The following is a 23,890-nucleotide window of genomic DNA, read 5'->3' on the forward strand; positions in this document are numbered from 1 at the left end:
GGAAGAGATGCAAAGAATATTCTTGAAACACAGTTCAACTTCCTCTTGGTAAGCCAAAGCCATCGACATGTGAACGGAAGCTATGTGCAAGTTTGGGCAGAGATGGTGAATGTACTGGAACATATCAGAAGACTGCAAGTTCACATAGGGCCATCGAGTCGGCCATTCACTACAAACTCGAAGGATTGTCTTTTGCAGACATCTCCTTCGCATGTAGTTACACAGCATCCCGATTTCTGGTAGTCAGTTCTGGAAGCCAAATCGCAGTCCATGCTGCCATCACATATCATGGCGTAAGATACTACCTTTATATCACGCCTCTTGAAACATTCAATATATACCAGGACCAAAAGAGGCTATCCTGTATTGCAATGGAATGGCAACCATATCAAAATGCAAGTCCGGTCCGGCCCGTCTGACAAGAACAAGCATTCCCCAAGTGGGCCCCCCAGTGGAGCACCAACCCGACAGCACCGTCATCCCTGTCGAATTGGACCTCCGAACGTGGTGATCTCTGGAACCACTCTGAGGCCCCCGACACGCGTGGTGGCTCCGCAACAAAAAAAAAAGTGTTGAGCCCGCTTTCTGTCGCCATTTTTTTCTCTGTCTTCTCTTCCTTCTTTTCGTCTGTTCTTTCTCATTGGAATTGGAACCCATATTATAACAATCGGCACACCACCAACCATGGCGGCCGAACTCTCCCTCAAGCTCACCAACCGGGTGCCCAAAAAACCCATCAAGAAGCTCGCCCCCTCGGTCGAGCTCCCCCGCGACGCCACCGTCGAGGACGCCAAAAAGATTGTCGCCCGCGCCTCTGGCTTCTCCGACTTCAACCGCATCGGTCTCTTCAACCCCGCCGACGGCAAGATCCTCAAGGACCGCAAGGCTCTGATCCGCAATGAGGAGGGTGTCATCAAGGCCGGCGAGTTGGTCGTCAAGGACCTTGGTATGTTTCCCCCCCCCCCTTTTCTTTTCACCCCCCTATCTACCCCTCTTTGCTAACAAATATTCCAAAGGTCCTCAAGTAGCCTGGCGCACCGTCTTCGTAATCGAATACTTCGGCCCCATCCTCTTCCACGCCTTCATCCCCCTCATCCGTCCCTACCTCTACTCCATCTTCCCCGGCCAGTTCAAGTACATCTCCGAGTCCGCCACGCCCATCACAAAGGTTCAATGGCTCCTCTTCGCCCTCTTCCACATCCACTTCCTCAAGCGCGAGTACGAGACCCTCTTCGTCCACAAGTTCTCGGCCAACACCATGCCCGCCCGCAACATCGTCCGCAACTCGGCCTTTTACTGGATCATGGCCGGCCTCCTCTGCGCTCTCGACATCTACGCCCCTGGCAACCTCTCTGCCCGTGACGAGCTCGTCCCCCTGGACTATTTCGGCTTGGTCTTGTTCACGTTTGGTGAGGTTTGCAACTGGATTGTGCACCAGCACTTGGCTAGCTTGCGCAAGCCAGGTGGAACGGAAAAGGGCATCCCGAATTGTATCGGGAGCAACTTGGTCACGAGCCCGAATTACATGTTTGAGGTTACGGCTTGGGTGGGTGTCATCTTGATCAGCAGGAGCTGGGCGGTGGTGGTGTTTATCTGCACGGGGATTATTTACATGAGGGATTGGTCGAGGGGGAAGGAGAAGGCGTTGAGGAAGGAGTTTGGGGACCGGTATAAGAACAAGAGGTACACCATGTTGCCTGGCCTTATTTAGGTGACTGGTAGAAGGATGTTTGTGGGAAAATTGCTGTTGTAGGATGAGGTGTAAAAGAGGAGGAGGAAAAAATGTGAAGTGAAGTGTGAGAATAGATAGATAGCCCACTGCTTTGGCTGATTTTTATATAACTCAAATCCTTACCCCATCACCCCTTATAACCCTCCCTCTCCCGGCTCCGGCTCCGGCAACGGCACCTCCTCCGGCCTTGCCCCCTCTCCCTCACCCCTGTCCCAATCCCCCTCCCCTTCGTCCTCACCCCCACTCCAACAACTTTCACTCCCTGTCCAGTTCCCCTCCTCCTCGTCACTCGTGTTCCCTTCCTTGGCTCTCCTCAGCGTGTCCTCCAGTATCAAAAACTCCCGCTCGAGCATCTCGGCCCAGTTCTGCACATTCCCCACCTCTTTTACCTTTTTCCCGTACGTGTCTGCCATCTTTGCGAGCTTGTCGTTTTCCTTTTTTAGGCTTTGGGTCGCTTTTATCAGATCGGACTGCTGCTTTTCGATGGCGGCGTTGTTTTGGTGTAGGAGCTGGGCGCGGGGGGTAATCTCCCTGTCGAAGTAGTTTGAGAGGGTGGCGAGGAGGGCGGTGCGGGCTTGGTCTATTGCTTTTGGGTCTGGGGGTGCTGTGACGGGGAAGGGGTGAGAGGAGGAGCGGGAAGGGGGTTGGAGGGAAGAGTTGTTCACTGAAGGGGGAGGGTGATGATGGGACGGGGGTGGTGGGAGGTGAGGCTGGGATTGTGGATGTGACGACGAGGGAAAGGCCGGCGGCTGTGGTTGTGAGAGGGGAGGGGAGGTGTGGTTGCTGCCGATGACGGTTGTTGACGTTGAGGGTCCTGATGTTGAAAGTCCTGATAACAGCGATAAAGGTGACTTCCCCTTTGACAAAAACGACGACGACGGCGTGGAAGTGACAGACTCGGTTCGTGATCTTGACGCCGGTGATGATGTGCCATCTTGCGGTTGAAAAGTGATCGCCGTGACGGCTACACTGCTCACTTCCGGCGCTGACAACGTCGATGAGCTACCCCGGAACAGCATCCTCGTTGGCGGTGACGGTTTCGATGTCGACATGGTCACAGCCTAATGATACCCAGTATACAAAAAGATGAGATGACAAGGCGTGTCTATAGAAACGCGGCTCCCTGCATGCGCCGTACACGATCAGTAGATGAAATCGGCCGGTCCCTGACACGCAAAGAGTCTAAACCTCGGGGCTGACAGATAACTTTATATACCCGCCACCATGCGCATGTGAGATGTGAGATGCAGGATGGACATGTGGTGATGTGCAGGACGAATGCGGGGAAAGTAGATACACAGGAGATTGGGGAGAGAGGGGTCAATTTCATGTTACACCGGCTCACTCATGCTACATGCACACAAGATACAATACTCCTACAGCAGCATCAATCTCCAATTACTTGTATTCTTCCAAAACTCGGGAATATCTACTCCTAGGTAGGTAACTAATAAGCCCAAATCCAAGACCCTCTCGCCTGCCTAATATAGCAATAGTATAACAACTCATGCTTTGCTTGTTTTTTCTCCCGCAATCCAGAAACCATAACACATTACGTGATATATCTTGTGCTTTCTCAAACGAACGAACGCCGACCTGTGTAGATGATGAGCCCGTATTTTCGACCCCCCATGTAGAATGCAGAACCAGCCCGACAACCCCCCCCCAAAACACCAAACAGGAAATCAATCCAAAAATCCTACTCATACAACATGTCCCTCGTCATCCTTCTCAAAATCCATTCATTTTCCCATTGCTACCTCCTGCTGGGAGTCGCAACGGTAGCACACTCAAGCTCCCTTGCGAGTGCCCATGTCCTGGCCAAGGCATTGGGCTTAGGGCCGAGCTCGGAGTCGGAATATCCTGGCTCGAGTTCACAGAGTGCATGCTGCCCGCCGTGGTGAGACTCGCTGTTGTCGAGGTGGAGTTCATAGTCCCGTGCCTCGACATGCCTAGCCCTCCCATGGAGAGCAAGGTATCCGCTCGTTCAAATACATTGCCCTGGAACGCCGCCGCAAACGAAGCGCTCTGTGGGGTGGAAGGCACAGTCGCCTGGACTGCCGGACCCAAGGCGGCACTCTGCGGCGTCATCGGCAATGGTTGCAAGTTGTAAGGACTCAAATTCTCCGACCCATGATTAGGCCCATGCCCATGGTTTCCGTGATGGCCATGGTGCCCATGATGATGCCCTTGTCGTGTAAAGTATGCCCAAGGACTCGAGTGTATTAGGTCACATGTTTCCTTCATGCTCTGATGAACCGGTCGCAACCTCGACCTGGTGTCTATTGGCAGTTGAACCTCGCTTTGAAGTTGCTTGATCTTTGTGACCAGCATGTACCAGGAATCAATGAAACTGCTGCACAGGCCCCAAAACGGCGCCTGTGTCCTGATCCCTGGCTCCTTAAGCTTGATCGTCGACAGCTTCTGCTTCAAACTCTCTGTTTGCTGAATCGAGACTGTACACCGGTGGATCAACATCTTCCAGGGCTGCACAACGTGCTCGGGGGCTCGCTGCGCCATTGCCAGTCTCATCGACGACGAAAGCTGCTGGCTTAGTTGGGGTAGTATCCGCATGACTAGATCCGCCGTTTTGGTTAATGAGAGGAAAATCCGTTCAAAGACGCGGTCCTCCTCGGTAAAGTCAGCCGACAGGTTTCGGACACCTGACGTGCTGTTGGAAGCAAACGACTCCCCTGAGCGGGGTGTGGCAGCGCTCATAATGGCTGTCCTGCTGGAGCCATTGACAAATGGCCCCAGAGGAACATCGGTGGTCACCCGGAGGCTGCTCGGGTGGTGGACAAATGTCCCGTTCCGCGACCTGTTGTTGATCATAGCCGGGCGGTCGGCCGTGGGAGGAACAAAAGAATTCTCCCGCGAGTGAGGGCGGAGGGTTTCGCCCGGGTCCGTTCGCATATGCGGCGGCAGAGACCGCGGAGCGACCTGTGAGCATGTCACACGCAGCTCCATTATGCTATTATAGAGCTGCGTCAACAGAGTCCGAATGTACCGCGGGTCGCCATTGTCCAGAAAAAGGTCGACGTTGCTCATCAACAGCGAGCAGACGTGCGTGTAGGCATTGATCAGCGTGATGCATGCCCTTTGCACGTTTTCGTTTTCCCTCGAACCCCCAGCATCCATCGCCTGGTCATGCTTCTGAATCTCCAGCTCCAGCTGTTCCACATGGGCGTTGGTGTTGTAAAAGACAATCTCCAAAGAGTTGGACCGGCGCGAGGTTCCGTCGTTGGTCAGACCGATCAACATTTGGATCATCGGATGGATCTGGAAGATGGAATACAAAATGCCCTTGGAAGCTTCCAGCACCGGATCAAACACCTTGGACTCCCGTCTCCTCTCTGGCAGGATAGACAGCCTGCGCACGTAAACGGGCCGTTGCAGTGCCGGTTCGGCCGGGCTTGTGACGTTTGGACTCTGCACCTGCATGACGGTCCCGTTCCCTTGCATGGCGGATCCATGACTGAGCCCGCGGTAATGGCTGAACCGGTTTGTACCCTCGATTTCCTCCAAAGTGCTGAGCTCTGACCGCTTTGACACAATGCCCATCCGCCGTGACCTGCTTTCGGACCGCTCCCTGCTTGAGGTTTGCACAATCGTCTCTGAATTGCTGCGCACCCGTTCGTTTGGGTTACCGATGGTCAGCGGCATGACTCCAGGTCTCCGCTGTGCTCCATTTTGCTGAGAGAGTCCACGATAGTGTGAGCGCGAGGGAATTGGTGGAGGGCGAGTAAGAGCCGGTGATCGAAGATCGGGCATATCGCTGCCGTTGACCCGGACGGGGAATCGACCACTGAATACTCGCTTGATTGTTGGCCGCGGTGTTTCGGTTCCTTCCGCATCGTCTCCCACCGAATCGGAATCACCACGCCCATTCATACTTGAAGCCGTGAGCTTGAGAAACTTCTTGATGCGTGTCGTCAGGGCCACCTCGGTCATGTCACTCTCCTTGGCCGCTCCAGCGTTATCTCCGCCACTATCCCAGACCTCCCGGGGCGGAAACTCCAGGGGGTTGCCCTCAAGTTTGATGACCGACAGTGACGGCATTTCGGCAAGACACAGCGGCAGCTTCGTGATTTGGTTCTTGTGAATCGAGAAGACCTTGAGGGACGACAGCTTGATGATTTCTGGCGGCAGAGTTTGCAACTGATTTCGGCCCAGATCGAGAATCTCCAGGGATTTTAGGTCGCAGAGCTAGAGGGAGAGAGGAAGCGGTCAGCTAGCGCCAAGTCCCACCATTGGAAGATCAGTGCGTACCGCAAGGGGAAATTCTTTGATCTGGTTCTGTCGGACGTTGAGATACCGCAATGATGTGCATTCTGGCAGACGTGATGGGATGGTTTCCAAGTAGTTGTGTGATAGGGCAAGTCTAGACAGTCGACACAGGTCAGCAGGCCGTACACTCCCAGGTAGGCAAACAAACGAGCCGGGCCTACCGCTCTAGTTCGTCCTTTATTATGTCGACGATTTCCTCTGGCAACTTTGCAATCTTCTTCCTGCTCAGATCAATGGTGAGGCCTGGTTTTGGCAGCGTGTTGCTAACTCCGCTGGCGGCTGCCGCTTTCGCTTCGTTTTCGTGAGCGGCCCGCATGGCCTCCCTCGCGAGGGCGAGCACCTGGCTCGATGAGATGGGCCCCGAGGCCGAGAGGTTGGTATTTGACGGCACATCTTTGATGCTCGGAACTGGTGGTGGTGGAACGGGATTTGCGCGAGCAGCAGCCTCTACAGCGCGGCGGGCGTGGGCTGGGTTGTCGGGCAGACCCCGAGGAAAATCCATTATGGCGTCTCTGCCTTTGTCTGAACCCCCGTCTTGGGCGCAGTCTCTCCAGCGGGTACGGCCGTGTGAACAGAAAGAAACGGGACGACTGTCGCGGGTCGGTGTTTATTTATTTGGTGAGCATCGATGGGTCGGATTTTAGCAACGTCGGAACAGTTGGTCGGATGAGCTCATGGCTTGACCCAATCGCTGTCGGGACGAGGTTGCCAATGCTCGTTAGAGTGCTCGATTGGACTCCAGCGGTAGGCGGTGAAAAGGAAGCACGTTGCGCCCAGGGGGCCTGGGGTCGCGGACAGTCGACTGATTGTCTTCGGCGGTGCTTCGTCGTCGAAGCAAACACGGCTACACGTCGACAGGCTGTGATTTGTTTCCTCGAGGGGGGGGGGAATGGGACGGGATCGAAAATGTCTGACGGGCTTCAGGTAGCAAGTTAGCAAGTCTGGCCCAAGATAGGGGGGTTGCTGTAGGGGCACAGTTGGGGTGCATGTCACAAAACTGACCTGGCCAGGGGGTCTGGGCTTCGATTGCTTCGTCGCTAGCGTCTCATCTGTGCTACGGGTGTGTCCCTAGCATCCGCCAAGCACCACTGCAAGGGACAACAACTCGACCACAAAACACCAAGATTTCCATGTGAAACGAAACGCGTTGAATGAACCCTGCCAATGGAGGCTCTCCTTTCTTTCTGTCGCCTAGGGACAATTAGGACATTCAGAAATGCTACCTTTTACGTCAAGGCAATACTCCGAGATGGTGATGTGTAACAGTGGATGGGCATTGGCAATATTGACATGCTCTTTCTTGGGCGGTGTTTCTTGATCTAATTATGGATCTCGAAATGCTGCTGTGTCACACCCTCTCTTCCAGCTTTTATACAAAACCACGAGTCAGCTCGACATCACGACAATACCCCTTTCTTGGCGACAGGGAAATCGGCCGACAATGTCAGACATGCAGGTTGAATGCATGGTGGCTGAAGACAAATTGATGAGGCTGTAGATACCCTAACCCTACAAACAAAAGTGCTGGGATCACAAGAGAGACACCACGGCAGTGAGGAAAATAATGAAATAGACAAAAGATCGATTGATATTATAGACATTCTCGAATACTCTAGATAATCTCAATATGGAGCATTTCCCACAACCACAGCTTCCCTAACCCTTCTATCTGACAAGTCCCCACCTGCCCTTTTGGGTCTCAGTCAACATGTCTATCAGCTTGCGCTCACTGCCTGGCTTGTTGAGCCAGACACAGCACACGCTCGCTTTTGGAAAATAGCAAACACTTCACCGTTTGATATACTCACTCTTTTCTTGAGTCCGTTTGATGGTTTGGTTTTTATAAAAGGAGAAACGGGTGTCTCTGGCACCCAAACCTGCTGTCAAAATGCCACTCGTCAGAACCGATTCGATGCAGGACATCGACTTCACACTACGGCGCCAGTTTGGCAAGAAATCATTCAGGTAGCATCCCCGCCCCATTACATATGGGTTGACATATATACTGATACAACGAGTAGACCACAGCAACGAGAAATCATCAACGCCACTCTCGAAGGCAAAGACGTCTTCGTCCAGGCAGCCACCTCCTTCGGCAAGAGCTTATGCTTCCAACTTCCAGCCGTCATCGACCACGGGAGTGTGTCTTCATCTCATGTCTCAACATCCAATCACTAACAAGCCCCCAGTAACAATCGTCATCTCCCCCCTCCTCTCCCTCATGATGGACCAAGTCAAAGCCCTCCGCAACTCCAACATCGACGCCCGCACCCTAAACTCCAACACCCCCTTCGCCGAACGCGACCACATCATGAAAGACCTCGGCACCGGCCACCCCCTAACTCGTCTCCTCTACGTCACCCCCGAGCTCTGCTCCGGCCCCTACTTCCGCGAGCGTCTCGAGCTCGTCCACCGACAAAAAGAACTCGCCCGCATCGCCGTCGACGAAGCCCACTGCATCTCGGAATGGGGCCACGACTTCCGCAAGGACTTTAAACGCCTCTCCTGGTTCAGGGAGCGCTTCCCAGACGTGCCCATCATGTGCCTTACCGCGACAGCAAACGAGCAAGTCCGCAATGACATCCTCACCACCCTCGGCATCAACGGACCTAACCTCAAGGCGTTTACCATGTCGGCGTTTCGTCCCAACTTGCATCTCGAGGTGAGGTTCACGAGCGATCAGACAGACGACAGGTACGACGACTTTGTCTCGTGGCTCAAGGGGGTGTACGAGCGCAGGGGGAAACCGGATCGGAAACCGGAGCTGGACGAGATGGGGGAGCGGGTGGAGAACGTCTCGGGGATTATTTACACCACTTCGAGGGACGAGTGCGAGTCGCTTGCTGCTTCGCTGAGGTCGCATGACATTGCCGCCAGGCCGTTTCATGCCAAGCTTGCGAATCAGGACAAGGAGCGGACGTTGCAAAAGTGGATAAGGAATGAGGTCGGCTATGATATTATTGTGGCTACGACTGCTTTTGGGATGGGGATAGATAAAGATGATGTCCGGTTTGTGGTTCACTGGAGGCTTCCGAAATCTTTTGAGGGGTATTATCAGGAGGCGGGGAGGGCGGGGAGGGACGGGAAGGCGAGTTACTGCTTTTTGTATTATTCTAGGGAGGATAGGGATCGGGTTTGTGGGATGATTGTCAAGGACAATACGTCGGGGGATAGGAGGGATAAGGGGGGGGAGGCGAACAAGCGGGCGAGGATGGAGAGTCATGAGGCTTTGGTGAGGTATTGTGAGGATACGGGGGGGTGTAGGCATGCGGCGATTACCAAGTATTTTGGGGAGAAGGAGGTGCCAAAGTGTGATTTTGCCTGTGATTGGCATAAGGATCGGGAGGGCCTGAAGAGGAGGTGGAGGGAGGGGTTGGCAAGTGAAGAGTGGGTTTGTACGCAGAGGGAGGAGGGGGCTTTTGAGGATTATTATTACAGTGAGTAGATGTTGAGGAGGAGGGCGGGTGTGGAGGTTATGGTGTCAGCCGGTGGGAGAGACGAACATTGAATGTTTGACTGTGCTATTCGCAGCAGATGGGTGTAGCGGCCGTATCAGGCATAAGGACAGCTTTTAGCAGTAGAGCATACATCTAGCTCAGCATAGTTGTAATTACCTCGAGCATTTTCAGCTTCGAGCTTCGCTGTTTCAACCATCACAACCACCTACCAAACCAAGAAACACACATGGGTATCATATCACAACACAACCACCACAACACCTCTGCCCTCACATCACACCACTGTCCTTCCTAGTGACCAGGAAACTCCCTCACAAACCCCACCACCACCCCCAACAGCACCCCCAAACTCACAAACACCCCCATCCTCTTCGACCACAACCCCTCCTCCCTCAACAACCACCCCACCACCCCCATCGGAAAAATAAACCCAATCGCCATCCCCTTCACCAGCAAATCCACATTCCCTGCCCACCCCTCCCCCTCCTCTTCTTGCCTTGCGCCCCCCTCCCCAGCATCCTGCCCTGTGAAGCCCCCCCCATCATCAAGCCACGCATCTTCCAGTTCCAACATCCTCTCCGCAGAAGGCATATCATCCGGGGTATACCTGGCCGCATGCCACCCCCTAAAACGTCAGCCTCAAGTTGACAATCTCCTCCCTCGTCAGACTCCCCGCCAACCTATCAAACCCCCTCGGTTCCCTCCCTGTCCTGTTACCGCCTCCATCCTCGGGTACAGCTGGTGTTGGTGCCGCTGCTGCAGGTGGAGCGGTGGCAGCTTTTGACTCGGTCTCTAAATCCTCGGGGGAGAGGACATGGCCGATGGAGCAGTTGATGAAGACGCGTCGTTCTGGTACTGGTGCATCTTTTCTTTTTCCCTTTGGGTCGGGGAGGGATTGGGATGGCGGGGGTGGGGGGAGGGACTTGAACACTGTTGACAAGGGGGAGGTGTCGGGGAGGATGCGGCCGTTGTGGATGAAGCGGAGGTTGGAGGTTGCGCCGGTGGTGGGGGTGAGGTGTTGACGAATTAGGTGTTTGAGGGCGATGACGGTGGTGGTGGAGGGGGAGGGGATGTCGAGTTCGAGGTCGGGGAGGGAGGTGCTGAAGCGGATGGTGATGTGGAGTGGTTGTTGGGTGGGGGGTGGTGGTAATGGGGATTTGGATCTTGCCCGGGTGGGAGCTGATGATGGATGGAGTAATGGGGCGGTTGGGCGTTCGTTGCTGGAAGAGGATGACGAGGAACCGACGCTTGTGTCGCGTTTGGGACGGGATTTTCTGCTGCTGCTGCTGCTGCTCATGATGGCGGTGGGTGGTGGTGGGATGGTGTTCTCGAAATTGGGAATTGGGAGTTGGGAAGATGACGATGCAGGGGTGAACAAAAGACATGGATGGGGCCGTTGAGTCTTGGCTTTGGGGCTTTCTCCAAATTTCCCCGCAAAGAGAAGGCTTGGCATGCATTATCCGGGGTTGGGGTTTTTGACGACCAACTTCTCGAGCCGTGGACAAAAGAATAAAGAGTGTTGCTTGAGATGACAGCCTCGACTATCTTAACAGCGATCCTCATTATCGTCAAAGGCGTATCAATGTAGATTCAAGGCCTACTGATTAGATTCAAATGCCTCCAAATATAATCAAGACACTTCAAGTATAATCAACAAGTCTTCAAACATGGTAGTGCAATCTGAAATGAGGGTCTCGAAGGCAATTAACACACGCCTTCGACTATGATAAAAATCCCGAGAATTATCCCAATCATAAAGAACAACCAACTCCAACGGCATTCAAGAGAGCTCTCTAAATCATTCTAGCAACTCTCACGAGCGCCCTAGACATCATCCCAGTAATGAAAGATCCTAAGCCCAGCAGCGTTCACAAAGGCTCTTTGGATAATTCCAGCAGCGGTCAGGAACGCTTAAGACATCATCCCAGCAGTCGAAGGGGAATATAGGTATTGCCTTTTGAGGCTCTTATTTACATTGAAGTCTCTTTCACTCTATGCATGATGTCCTGCTGAAGACTTTTAAGACATGTAATATTACAGTAATGTACAGTGCTATAATATAAACAGCAATCCCGCAAAGTCGTCTATTTGTAAGTCAAAGCAGCATGAAGTTAGAAGTATGAGAAGACTGAAGCCTAATGCAATACACCCCTTTTTCTAAGCATTCCCCCATCCATTACTAGGTACTCATGCTTGTTTATGTTCCCTCCACCTTAATATCTCTGAAAGCCTGTTGAGTATCTTCCAAGGCTGATGTGACGTTTCAGCTACTGTGAATTTGTTTACGATGGGTTGTTGAAGACTGGCTGTACATTCAAAGACAGTGAACATGCCTTCAGACAAAATGAGTACGCCTTCAAATGGAATAAACAGACCTGTTAGCTATCTTTGAACACCTGTTGACTATCGTTTAACGCATGTCGACTATCTTTTGACGCCTATTAACTGTCTTTCAACGCCTGGTAATTATCTTTGAAGGCGTAGCTATTATCTTTCAAGGTCTCTTGATTATGATTGAAGGCCTTCAAAGATAGTTGACAGGCCTTGTTATGATAGTTGAAGGCGTGTCTGTTGTCTTTTGAGGCCTTGATTTCACATTACAGTCTCTATCACCTTGTGCACGATGTGCTGTTAAGGACTTTTGTACATGTATAATACAGTAGTGTATCAGATTATAAACAGTATTCCATCAACTATCCCGCCCTTTGTGTTTCCTCCCAGATTGTGCATGAATAAGCCAAGCAAATATGAAGCCAAATTAACAAACCGAAGCCAAAACAAATCTCCCAAAGCATTCTCCCATCCATTGCTCATGCCTCTTTGTGTATCCTCCACCAGAAATTCCACCAAACAAACATTTCAAGCATATCTCCACCAGATAATCATCCGCAGCAAATCACTTCTTCAACTTCACATCCATCTCCTTCTTAAATCCACGCCAGACCTTCTTGGCCTTCTCCAACATCTTCTCCTTTCCTTTTCCAGCACGGGCCTCCTCAATAGCCTTCTCATGCTTCTCCTGAATGTCGACCAAATAGTCGACGATGGATTGCCAAGTTTCCTGACAGTTCTCGCTGGTCAAGGCAGAGCACTCGGCGAAGCCAGCCGCGTTGATGGCGGCGGCGGCAGTTTCACCCTGGATATCAGTGGCGGGCTCAGGGGGAACAAGGAACCTCAAACCCAAGTTGGGAAACGTAGGACGACGATCAACCTTGAGGCCAATGACAATCAACGGCACATCACCGTGGAGAGAGGCAGCCAGCATAGGCTTCTAGACCGTGCTGAGGCCATCCAGGTTCCGGTAATCCTCGAGATCGTAGCAGATGATGGCGGCATTGAAGAAGGTTGACCGAAGTTGGGTGTCATGACGGCCAGCAATCATGCCAGGAAAGTCCCACAACTCGACCTGGGCAAGGGTCCGACGGGTAGCATCGCCAGTGCTCATGGTGCTGATGGTGCGGATCTCTGTCGACGTAGAGGGGGCGCCGGGAATATATCTCCCCATCACAAGACGGCTGCATTCTTGGTTAGTGAATATGACTAGGTTGGTGGAACTCAGAGAGCAAAACTTACTTGAGGAACGTGGTCTTGCCAGTCCCCGGGTGTCCCAAAACGCAAATCTTGAAGTTGCGAGTGGTGATGACCGGAGCAGGCACAAAGACCCGGGACATCATGCTGAAGGGGGTACTTCTCCCGCTCTCACCAACGTGGTGTGACATGACCGTTCCAGCGCGGGCCATGGTCGAACCGTGGTCGTCCACGGACGACGAAGTCACCGCTCCCCCGCTCACGCGGGAAAGAGCGCGCCTGAACGGCGCGGCGATCTTGACTCGCTTGCTGGGGCCAGCCTCAAGATCCTCCAATGTCGCGACTTTATTAGTGATATTTTCAAAGAAGTAGATCAAAAGTTGGAAAACTTACAGCTCCCTGTCGCTTAGTCCCAGTCTGCCGGTTCTCCGTGGTCGACTCCCCCATCTTAACCTCGTCATCCTCCATCACGGTCGCCAAGCTTCCAGCTTGGCCTCCATTGGAGGAGCTGACTTCGGGCAGAGCGACTCTCTGCGGCCCAAATGGGCTCTCGGAAAGCGAAATCCCCTCCAGCCAGTCCTCGAGGCGACGACTTGGGAGGTAGGTCACCTCACCTTGGTTTAAGAAAGCCTGGCCGTACAGGCGGCCGGCTTGGGCAGAGGCGGAGTCGAAAAACTCCTCTGCTGGCCCGAGAATTATCGAGCGCGAGTGCTGCAACTGCGCAGACTGCGCGCCCAGTCTGGCAGCCCGGTTGAGGCTAGCCAGCGCCTCCAGGTGCTCGTCTCTGGGGGCGTTCATTGTTGCTGCTAAAGGGGAATCGGGTTCAGCAGCGAGGTAAATAGTGGCGTTTCGAGCTCTGGGTTCGTTGAGTCGAAAGCCAAAGCCTGTGACGGGGTGTGGCGACAATCCCAAAAGATCTGGATCGAGGAAAGAACGGTTTGACCGACCTGGAGTCGGGATAAGAGATCGATGAGGTTCAGTTGATCGAAGACGTCTTGGTGGAGGCGGAGGCAGAATATCAGCGTCAAGATGAAGGTCGACCTCTTGATCCTCTGGGGCGAGCGTGTAGTGAAATTCGTGGGTCTCAAGGTGCGACGCTGAGAGGGGAGGCAGGCTGCTCTCGGCGCAACTCGCGCTCAGTGCCCTCTGGCGTCCTCGCATCGAGCTCCCCGGCAGGGCGCGGCCACCTGCCATCGGGATCCGCATGCTGGCTGGTCTGTTCGAGCCAGAGGCCATGGCTAGTCGCATAAAGTCGCACAAAACGAAGTTTGGATAGTAAGATGATACAGCCTTTTTCGAAGACAGACAAGATACACAGCTGTGAGCTCTGTCAAGAGGTAGAAACGACACTAAGAGAAGCTGGGCGAGCCGCCACGACAGAAGAACAAACCCGCGATAGTTGTTGTGAGAAGGAAGAATGAGAGAAAACTCCTGGCAGGCAGAGGAACTACAAGATCAGAAAAATACCTTGGGCCGGTGTTTAGGCTGCAAAGAGAAGACGGCAGGAGCGTCGGGGGCATGGTCCGAGCGCCTTCGTTGAAGACTATGTGCCTGGTTGTCTGCCTGGGTTGAGGACCTAGGGGCTTTAGAAGACAGCGACTGCATAAGAGCCATCCCGTATAGAATCCGGATTGATGGATTTCTTGCTGGTATACTTCAGAGTGGTCGAGGTTGTGATAGCGTACTTCATATCAACAGTCTTTTGAGACCGTAGAGGGGTCCAGTCAAAGTCACAGCCAAATGATCACGACCAAGGAGCAGATTGCATTCGACACCACACATGGAAAGCCGACTTTTATGTGCCTCTGATTTGAATATACTCACAATTGGAAACCATGTTGTTCATTCTGTAACTTGGCAAAGTCAACTTGCTGCCGTCACCATCACCATCTCAGGGGTAAATGTTTAGATATTCACATAAACTGCACATACCCCCATAATTGCATAAACTCCAACAATGACACAATGCTCCCCGGACCCACATCGGCTCCGGGATGACGGCGATTGCGCAATCCAGGGATTCCCCCCCCCTCAAGTCGGTTTACAGCGGCCCACACCACCGATTGCGGCAGCTGTTTGAATGAGTAATGAGTCCTGCCTCTTTTGAAGCCGAATTATCTCTCACTGTGATTTTTGCTGTCTTTCATCAATGAGCTCGTCGCTCCTCTCGCCTCTTTTCCGGCGACAGTTATTCACATCCCTTCACAAAGTTCCCACCAGACGAGCCTTCCAGAGTACCCCCTCCATCATGAGTGAGAAACTGAAGCCCGCGGCCCGTGTCGCTGGTAGGAGGCAGGATGTTTGGTGAGATCTCACATTTCTCTTTCAGTATACCTACATATCATTGACTCGAGACAAAAGGTCCATCATCAACGAAGCAGCCTCCGCCTCCCCCATCCAGCCCATCGTCAACATGGGCCAAGGCTTCTTTGGCTACAACCCCCCAGACTTCATTCTCTCAGCTGCCAAATCCGCCCTGGACCGCGTAGAATGCAACCAGTACTCCCCCACAAAGGGCAGACCACGCCTCCTCAAAGCCCTCGCCGACGCATACTCCCCCTTCTGGGGCCGTCAACTAGACCCCAACACAGAAATCACCGTCACTACCGGCGCCAACGAGGGCATGCTCTCCGCCTTCATGGCCTTCATCGAGCCCGGCGACGAAGTCATCGTCTTTGAACCCTTCTTCGACCAGTACATCTCCAACATTGAAATGCCCGGCGGAAAAATCGTCTACGTGCCCATGCACCCACCAAAAGAAGGCGCCGTCAAAACCCTCTCGGCAGGGGAGTGGACAGTCGACTTTGACGAGCTCGAAAAAGCCATCACGCCCAGGACGAAAATGATTGTGCTCAACACACCCCACAACCCGGTAGGCAAAGTCTTTTCCCGGTCCGAGCTCGAAAAAATCGCCGAGCTGTGTCTCAAGAACCAAATCATCATCTTGTCGGATGAAGTCTACGATAGGCTTTACTACACCGACTTTACCCGCATCGCGACTCTTTCCCCTGAGGTTGAGAAGATTACCATTACTGTTGGGTCGGCAGGCAAGAACTTTTATGCCACTGGCTGGCGGGTGGGCTGGTTGATTGGCCCTCCCGAGCTGATCCAATACGTCTCTGCCGCTCACACGAGAATCTGCTACTCTTCCGTCTCCCCGCTTCAAGAAGCCTGCGCTATCGGGTTTGAGGAGGCGGATGGGCACGGCTTTTGGGAGCAGTGTATTGCTGACATGACGGCCAAGATGGAGAGGTTTACTGCGGTGTTTGATGAGTTGGGGATTCCGTACAGTAAGCCCGAGGGGGGGTATTTTGTCATGGCGAATTTTAACAAGGTGCAACTTCCTGAGGGGTACGAGTTTCCGAAGCATGTCGAGGAGAGGCCGAGGGATTTTAAGCTGGCATGGTTTTTGATTCAGGAGTTGGGGGTGGCGGCTATTCCGCCGAGTGAGTTTTACACGGATGAGAATGCCGGGATTGTGGAGGATTATTTGAGGTTTGCGGTTTGTAAGCCTGATAATGTTTTGGAGGATGCGAAGGAGAGACTTAGGGGGCTGAAGAAGTACCTGAAGAAGTGACGGCCTGTGTTTTTGAGTGGCAAGTGTCGGAAGAGCGGCCGGTTGGGTCATGTTAGCATTTTTTTTTTTTAGACAGCAAGTGTGATTCTATTGATGGAGGGAATAGAAACTGATATTCCTTATATAACCGCACACTTTGGTTAGGGGGTATATACTGGATTTGTTGATATATCCTTCTAGCCCGCTTAATCTGTCTTGGACAACGCCGGTTTCCCTGTTTTGGTGACCTTTTCCCATTAAAACTCACTTTGGGGTTGGTAATGCCATTACCCCCTTAAATCCAACGCCTGCCGGACCTGCCGCTTTACCAATCCCTGTACTCAGCCCAACATATTCCCCATCCTGATGACACTTTCCCATACCTATGTATATGTCAAGTATTAGTTCCTCAATCCCGACGCCGCCGTGTACTCTCTATGCTGCTGTTGATGTTGCGCTTGTAACTGTGGTCCAGGCGGGGGTATCAAGGGCGAGCCCGCCAAAGTATCCCATCTCTCGAGGAAGTGTTCCCAGTTCAAGACACCGTCGTCGTGATTCATCTAGTCTCCCTATCAGCAGCCATAACCTTGATACCTATTTCTCGGGAGACCTACCCCATCATTCACATAACCATTCGTCACAGGCGGACCCCCCACTCCCGCCGCCAGTTTTGCATAACCCGGAGGAGGAGCTGGTTGGTGCTGGACCGCACTCGCCGAGATCCCCATCTTGGCCAGAGCACCCCCCACAATATCTTGCACTCTCCCAACCATTCTCTGCATCTTCTGCATCTTTTCATCCATCGCCCCCGGCCAAACAGAGCTAAGCACCACCCCCAACGCCACAATCTCGTTGACGTCGCTGCTGGCGTCTGGGATCAGGGTCACAAGCCGGTCGAGGGTTCGCTCGACTGTTTGTGCCATTGTTACCGCTGACCAGGGGTAGCTCGGCCCTCTCGCCCCCGTGCCAACAACACTGAGCAGGTCTTCGTCGTAAGGATTGTGGCTGTTGCTCTGGGAATGCCGATGCTGATACTGCCGAGGGTACGCCACCTGCGGGTGATGCCAGGGCTCACCGTCCGAATTCTGCGATATCTGTGAATTATTCCTCTGTTGCTGTTGGTGCTGCTGTGCTCGCTTGATGTAAGCACACACACCCAACCCAGCCTCCACAATGTCCTTTTTCATGACAAACAGGTACATCGCCACCACTTCTTCGTAGCCTGGACTCCTGGGGTCGATTTCATCGGCATAGGTCAAGATTGCCATTGCTGATTTGAGGTACGAGAGCTCAATGTTTGACGGGCAACTGCTCGGGTCGGAGAGGAGCCCTAGAGCGAAGGGGCGGTATAATGCTAGTAGTGGTCGGCGGACGTGCATATCCAACAAGGCTCGGTGTCGCCATTCTTTGTGGCTGTTTTCTGGGTTGAGAGAGGCGTGTCTTGGGAAGAGGGCGGCAATGTCGGAGAGGAGGTTTTCGAGGTTCTGGCCAGCGGACAGGATAGGTTGGTAGGAGTCGAGGGTTGGAAGATGGGATATCAAGGCTGCGGCTTCGATTCTAGCTGGGAGAGTCCGGGAGGTGTAGGCTTGAAGGCGGTTACTCGTAGAGTGGTCGAGTGGGAGTGACGGCGGCAAACTAGGCGTCGTAGGGGAGAGAGAGCCATCGTCGAGATTGGAGGGTGGTTTGCAGCTGTATTCACCCGCCCGGATGGCAAACGGAAGGGCGCACATCAACGAAATGTGGAGGTCCATTTCAAGCAGAGTGTACCACAGTCGTCGGCGCATCTCACCGATGAAAGGACTTGACGGGGGAAGCTCAGAAGGGTCTCGGTGGAGGTCCATCGTCATGGCCATGCGAATTATGTAGCCTAATTGCGTCCAGGAGGAGCGTTGGTGGGGGCAGATGGTTCGTTCGGCGTGGAGAAGGAGGAGCTCGGTCTGGAGGGTGGTCAAGTCGGTGATTTGTTTTCTTCGAAGATCATCTAGCCAGTGCCTGACCAAGATGCAGGCAGTGGGGATGTTGACGCTGGTGAATCTATCCTGCCCTAAACCTCGAGAATCTGTCCCAAAGCGAGCCGCGATGCTGATCATGCAGAGCAACCGAGGAAGAAAGCTTTCGCTACAGCCTCGTTTGTCCCAGTACTGGGCGTATTCTTGGTGGAAAGACGAGACGTGGACCATCCGATACAAGCCTTCAGAAACGACAAAATACTGATTGACGAGCCTGTCGCAGACGGATCGTGGTGGTAAAACATCGTTCATGCGTTTCTGAATTGGCATCATGGAATCGACATAGACGGTGATGGGCTCGAGAGCCTTGTGGTGTTCCTTTTTCAGCACTCGGCATGCGTTCTGTAGGCGGGCAAAGGGTCCCCGCAGGTGATCTGTTCTCGCCATGGTTCTCAGAAGATCATCGGCCTCGTCGAACTCCGATGGACGTCAGTGTCTCAGTTTGACCGTTTCATCGAGCACATGTCTTACAATATTCAGCAGAACCTGCGTGCTGTCAAGACCTTGGGGACTTGGGAACCGGAAACTTGGGTTGAATGGACGGCTCCGAATGGCCATTGACTGTCGGTAGGGAAATGTTGGCGAAGACTTTTCTGTGATGATCCTCTCGAGGCGCTCCAGCCGTGCTGCCATCTCGTCCAGGCCGACCTGAGGTTTATGGTAGTGCTCCATGCCGTTGGATTGCGAGAATGGTCGAGGATAATCTCCATCATTGATGCTGGCAAGGTGTTGAGGGCGTTTGACCGGTCTTTCAGCCGATTCTCCATCAGACCCGTCTGAGCCACCACCATTCTCCTGGTCAGTATATCGACAAGGCCTTCGGGACTTCTGACACTGAGAACATGGTGCTACTCGATCACACTTCAACTTGCGCTTGCTGGCCAAAAGATTAGTTCCAGGCTTCTCCTCCCAGGCAGAAGCTCATCCCTTACCGGCATTCGACACAAGACTTGACTGGTCGAGGGCGCTTGACGCTCTTTGGCTGGACTGTTGGATCTAGCACGGTCGACGAGGTTACGGACGGTGTTCTAGGCAACACAGGACCTCCACCTTCGAGCAGTGCTTCCATGGTGACCTCTCGAGAATGACCTGTCGTCAGTGACTGGCATTGGAAAATTGAACGAGCAGAAAATGAGCGGTGGCTTGGGTGTCGACTCTCGAAGGGCTCAGCTTGGGGCAGCGGTTTGGCGGGATATCAGAAACTTTGTGGTTGCTTCTTCTGGCGTCCCTTTGGCAAGCCCCCTTTTAGTCAGTCAGGAGGCATTAGAGGGAACACACGGCCGGTACGGTATTGCGCTGTGTATGTCACGAATCCACGGTCTCCCGAAACAACTGACTTCTCGCAATGTGCCACAACCCGCCCTCTGTTGGCCTCTCAGCCGCGACATGCGGCACTTGGGCTTTGGGGGAGGGGGGGGAGATAGGTATGGTTGACGCAACATTGAGAACATGGCGAGCAAAGGGCGAGAGCAAAACCGTCCTTGTATGCATGCATCCTGCAAGACTGCCCTGTCCTGTCCTGTCCGCCTCAGCTCTCCCGAGAGTCGATGTGTATGTGGTTGCATGGAAAATGGCCAGGTTGAAAGACAAAGACATGGGGGGTGAGTCCCCCACAGAGACCGGGTGCAACCGACATTAGGGGCTAGGGCCCCGTAGCTTAGGCCACCCTAATGCACAACTTACAGAGGAGTAGGAAGCTAAAGGAAGCATCACAAGGACAGCCCAGGGCCATCCTTTCATCCACCCAACATCCAAGGTAACGACATGGATGACATCGACTTGTACCTTTTTTTTTATCCATGATCTTTTCGGAGCCGAACCCCCATGACCACCACCACATCGTCAACACACCCTCGGACACGAAAATATCGCCGATGGATGCAGGCCACCCTCCCCAGAGGAAGTCGTGCGCAAAAAAGAAGCAATGCGAGCACACGGCACCAAGCAAGGAATCACGAAGTGGTCAAAGATCAATCCAACAGGAGGCGGAACCCGGAGGTTGGACCGTGGTTGAAGATAAGGTTATGACATTTGGCAGGCACATTATTCTCCGTGCGAGGAACTTGACGTTGGTACGAGGCCAAGCCGACATAATTTCCAGACTCTCCAAAGCATGGTTGTCGATCCTGCAACCATAACGCCTCTCGCCTTCCCTTCTGGATACTACCTCCCTCTCCAGCCTGCCATCACTTGATATTCAACATCGGCCCAGCCAGTACTCAGGCTTCGGTGCTGTCGTTTACTTCTCGTCTCGACAGATGAAGCCACGGGCCGAGGACTACCTCAAACTCAGGTCCGCCCAGCCCGGATATCCCCTCTTGACACGCCGGCCTTTCTCTTTTGGCTCCGCAATCTTGACGCCACGAATGTTGGTTCCGACGGGCTTTTCGTTTTCCTCTGTATGATGAAATCCGAGGCAGAACAGAGTCGGGATGAGCTGTGATCGCTTCGGCTGGCCTTTGATCTTGTTGGACGGCGCAGACCGTCCCAACCACCAGACATACGGACCTGGCATATCAACACGGCGTTCGCTTCTAGAAGTCCCAAGTGTGGCACATCCATCTGATGGATAACACCAATCTCGTGAAACACCGGCGATAGGACACCTATACGTGGTACGGTGGGAAGATCACCATCTGGAAATTTCACACACTGAGCGCCCTTCGGAAGCCTCCGCCCGTCCTCGGATTTATTTCAGATCTTTATTCCGGGGTAGTCGCAGTAACGACTTCCTAATGGGTCTAGGGTACCTACCTTAGTTGGGATAACGACGTTGGTGGCGTCAACCTCCCACTAGGGCTCTCGCCAGTGATCCCAAGCTGCCCCGTTTTCGACCGCCTACGGATACCGAGGCCACGAGCACCCCAACTGCGGTTGCTCCCTCGCCGGACCCAAGCCTAGACAGCTCGTTCCTGGACCTACCAGAGACAGTGGAAAGACATCGCGACTCGAGCTGGTCAGAACTCTAGAAGCCACACCCCACGCACCCCCAACTGAAACAGCAAGGCCAACGCAAGGGCACAACACCCCTTACCCTTCTCACACACACCACACACGAGCCATGTCGTTATCTTTTTCCACTTCGAGGGCAAATCTAAACGCCTCTCATATGCAATCATATATGCCAAGCTACAGCTCACACTACACGGGGACCGGCCCTCGGCGACAACGGGCGGCGGCGGCTCATTATAAGCGAGGAAATAGATGAAGCCAGTCCCAGGGCAGCATGTACAGAATCTTCCACGCAGATTGAAGACCACTTTCCATCGGTGGGCGTGGCTTTCGGTTCCTTCGGCACTTGAGGGCGGGAAAACCGTGTAGCAATATATCGAACGTTTAGCACCTTGCATTGAACAAGCCGGATTTGTATACCAATACATACACTACCTCCGGAGACCACGAGATAAGTGCAGGATCTGGCACAACTTGACAGACGAGCTTATGCATATACCCATCCGCTACCCGGTTGAAAAGGCGAGTGAGTTACGTATCGGTTGGACTGACCATTTGGGGTAAAACAGTCAACGTGGTCGATCAATATGTTGATGAATAGCCGGCGGTATTAAACGGTATTCACGCATTTTTTCTCCACTGACAACAACCAGATCAAAGGGCAAATGTTCCTGACTAACGGCCAGAACCACCCAGGCAAACTGTGAAGAAAAAACGGCGCTTTTATCCTGACTAAAGGCCCAGCAACCCAGACTGAGTCAGGCCGGTTGGGCGTTAACCAGGACTCTCGCTCGCCGGTCCACCACCACCATCTCATCCCATCCTACCACTCACTCCCACGCTCATGGCTGCACTAGAAAACCACTTGGACAAGCCACGCCAACCACGAAGGATCCTACCCTGGCTCTGGAAAAGCCTCTAGCCTTGACTGTTGGCTCCCTTGGTTGCAGCTCTAGTGTGTAGCTTACCCATCCGGTAGGGTACCTAGGTGGGTGTGTTGGTCCGGCAGCCGGCCGGCCGAGTGACAACGGAACATAGTGGACGACACCACCAACCCAGCCAACAAGGTGCTTACATTAGTTTTGCTGACAAGCATGTGAATATTGGATATTTCTCACGGAGGAGAGAGAGAAAGGGTTTCACAAGGAAAACTTGTGAAGTAAACCAAAAACGGAAAACGGAATTGGAATAGAAATGTAACAAGTTTTAAAAAAAAAAGCGAGAGAGGGATTCGTCCCTTGGATGCCACCGTGCGCGCCTGCTTAAATAACAAACATCCTCCTCCTCCAAAAGTCGTGCTCCATGCTGTTGTTGTTGTTGTTGTTGCTGAAAAAGCCATGAGTTTTGCCTGCGATGCTTTATCTGTCCTTTATCCACCACCACCTCTCCTCTTCAACCTAGTCGATGTTCGGCTTCCTTTTTCGTTGGGAACATGATCGGTTCTCCATCCCATAACCCCTCCCCCTCCCTCCTCCCTTCTTTAGTCGTGTGTTCCCCCTCCTTTCTTTCATAACCTCAACTTCGTTTCCCTTGGACCAGAGAAGTGTTCAAAGCTTCCCCAACGAAGAGCTCTACTCATCCTTGGGAACCTCGACGCTCCTCTCCTCGCCGTCGGCCTCGCCCTTTGTGACTTTTTTGCCCGTCTTGGCGATGGTCTTGAGGACTTTTTCGTAAGGGAGGGAGTCCTCTGCGATAACGGTGGCTGTTTGGGTTTCGAGGGAGACGGTGTAGGATTTGACGCCTGTGGTTTTTGTTTTTTGTTCTCTTGTCAGCAAAACTGTTTTCTTGTTGCGGTGTTGGCCGTGGCCCGGGTTTGACGGCGGCGCAAAAGGGGAGAACGTTGGGAGTGGAGAGGGAAAGGGGGGCGCATTTTACCCTCGAGCTTCTTCAAAACCCTGTCCACAGCACCGGAGCAGCCGCCGCAGCTCATGACAATGTTAAAGTGGTACTTGTGCTCCTGTCCGGTGGGGACGTCGGGAGTGGCGGCGGTAGCAACGTCGGCCATTTTTTGTTTTGTTTTTCGGTTCGTTCAACGATGCGAGGAGTTAGGGGTGTTGGTGAGGTAATTGGCGTTTTAGGGGTAGGAGTAGCGCGGTACGTTTTTTTGGTTGTGAGAAGGTTTGGAGAAAGAGATAAAACGGGGGAGTGGTGGAGGTGGTGGGTGGGCACTTGGTTATGTTATTTAAGGTTGAAGACAACGTGTATTTGGCGGTGGTGGTGGTGGTGGTCCTGTTGATATATATAACCGCTTGTGTGTCTCAGGCACGGAAATGGCGGGAAATTTAACGGGTTTAACGGCGCGCAGATAGTATACGTACGCACTTGCACATGAGATGCCTTCCAAAAGGGCTGACTTGACCCGATTGGG

General features: G+C 53.2%; 9 protein-coding genes across 9 annotated transcripts; 3 read left to right on the plus strand and 6 right to left on the minus strand.

Annotated features, from left to right (window-relative positions):
* Nucleotides 1-684: 684 nt before the first annotated feature.
* On the plus strand, nt 685-1,711 carry PODANS_3_5850 (uncharacterized protein; the record flags this gene model as incomplete). Its single annotated transcript, XM_001909350.1, has 2 exons — nt 685-946; nt 1,017-1,711. 2 exons carry the CDS (start codon nt 685-687, stop codon nt 1,709-1,711), a joined length of 957 nt encoding a protein of 318 aa, XP_001909385.1.
* Nucleotides 1,712-1,866: 155 nt separating this feature from the next.
* Nucleotides 1,867-2,784, minus strand: PODANS_3_5860 (uncharacterized protein; the record flags this gene model as incomplete). The annotated part of the gene is made up of 1 exon (XM_001909351.1): nt 1,867-2,784. One exon carries the CDS (start codon nt 2,782-2,784, stop codon nt 1,867-1,869), a length of 918 nt encoding a protein of 305 aa, XP_001909386.1.
* Nucleotides 2,785-3,463: 679 nt separating this feature from the next.
* PODANS_3_5870 (uncharacterized protein) lies at nt 3,464-6,521 on the minus strand (the record flags this gene model as incomplete). The annotated part of the gene is made up of 3 exons (XM_001909352.1): nt 3,464-5,938; nt 6,002-6,113; nt 6,181-6,521. The coding sequence occupies 3 exons, from the start codon at nt 6,519-6,521 to the stop codon at nt 3,464-3,466; spliced, it is 2,928 nt and encodes a 975-aa protein (XP_001909387.1).
* A 1,386-nt stretch (nt 6,522-7,907) lies between these two features.
* On the plus strand, nt 7,908-9,464 carry PODANS_3_5880 (uncharacterized protein; the record flags this gene model as incomplete). The annotated part of the gene is made up of 3 exons (XM_001909353.1): nt 7,908-7,984; nt 8,041-8,159; nt 8,209-9,464. 3 exons carry the CDS (start codon nt 7,908-7,910, stop codon nt 9,462-9,464), a joined length of 1,452 nt encoding a protein of 483 aa, XP_001909388.1.
* Nucleotides 9,465-10,102: 638 nt separating this feature from the next.
* Nucleotides 10,103-10,930, minus strand: PODANS_3_5890 (uncharacterized protein; the record flags this gene model as incomplete). The annotated part of the gene is made up of 1 exon (XM_001909354.1): nt 10,103-10,930. One exon carries the CDS (start codon nt 10,928-10,930, stop codon nt 10,103-10,105), a length of 828 nt encoding a protein of 275 aa, XP_001909389.1.
* A 1,443-nt stretch (nt 10,931-12,373) lies between these two features.
* Nucleotides 12,374-14,253, minus strand: PODANS_3_5895 (uncharacterized protein; the record flags this gene model as incomplete). The annotated part of the gene is made up of 4 exons (XM_001909355.1): nt 12,374-12,688; nt 12,755-12,992; nt 13,060-13,334; nt 13,399-14,253. The coding sequence occupies 4 exons, from the start codon at nt 14,251-14,253 to the stop codon at nt 12,374-12,376; spliced, it is 1,683 nt and encodes a 560-aa protein (XP_001909390.1).
* Nucleotides 14,254-15,154: 901 nt separating this feature from the next.
* On the plus strand, nt 15,155-16,582 carry PODANS_3_5900 (uncharacterized protein; the record flags this gene model as incomplete). Its single annotated transcript, XM_001909356.1, has 2 exons — nt 15,155-15,309; nt 15,367-16,582. 2 exons carry the CDS (start codon nt 15,155-15,157, stop codon nt 16,580-16,582), a joined length of 1,371 nt encoding a protein of 456 aa, XP_001909391.1.
* Nucleotides 16,583-17,133: 551 nt separating this feature from the next.
* On the minus strand, nt 17,134-18,957 carry PODANS_3_5910 (uncharacterized protein; the record flags this gene model as incomplete). The annotated part of the gene is made up of 1 exon (XM_001909357.1): nt 17,134-18,957. One exon carries the CDS (start codon nt 18,955-18,957, stop codon nt 17,134-17,136), a length of 1,824 nt encoding a protein of 607 aa, XP_001909392.1.
* A 4,136-nt stretch (nt 18,958-23,093) lies between these two features.
* Nucleotides 23,094-23,527, minus strand: PODANS_3_5920 (uncharacterized protein; the record flags this gene model as incomplete). The annotated part of the gene is made up of 2 exons (XM_001909358.1): nt 23,094-23,263; nt 23,398-23,527. The coding sequence occupies 2 exons, from the start codon at nt 23,525-23,527 to the stop codon at nt 23,094-23,096; spliced, it is 300 nt and encodes a 99-aa protein (XP_001909393.1).
* Nucleotides 23,528-23,890: the final 363 nt, after the last annotated feature.

The sequence above is a fragment of the Podospora anserina genome, chromosome 3 (assembly GCF_000226545.1).
Source record: "Podospora anserina S mat+ genomic DNA chromosome 3, supercontig 2".
In the NCBI taxonomy this organism is placed as follows: domain Eukaryota; kingdom Fungi; phylum Ascomycota; class Sordariomycetes; order Sordariales; family Podosporaceae; genus Podospora; species Podospora anserina.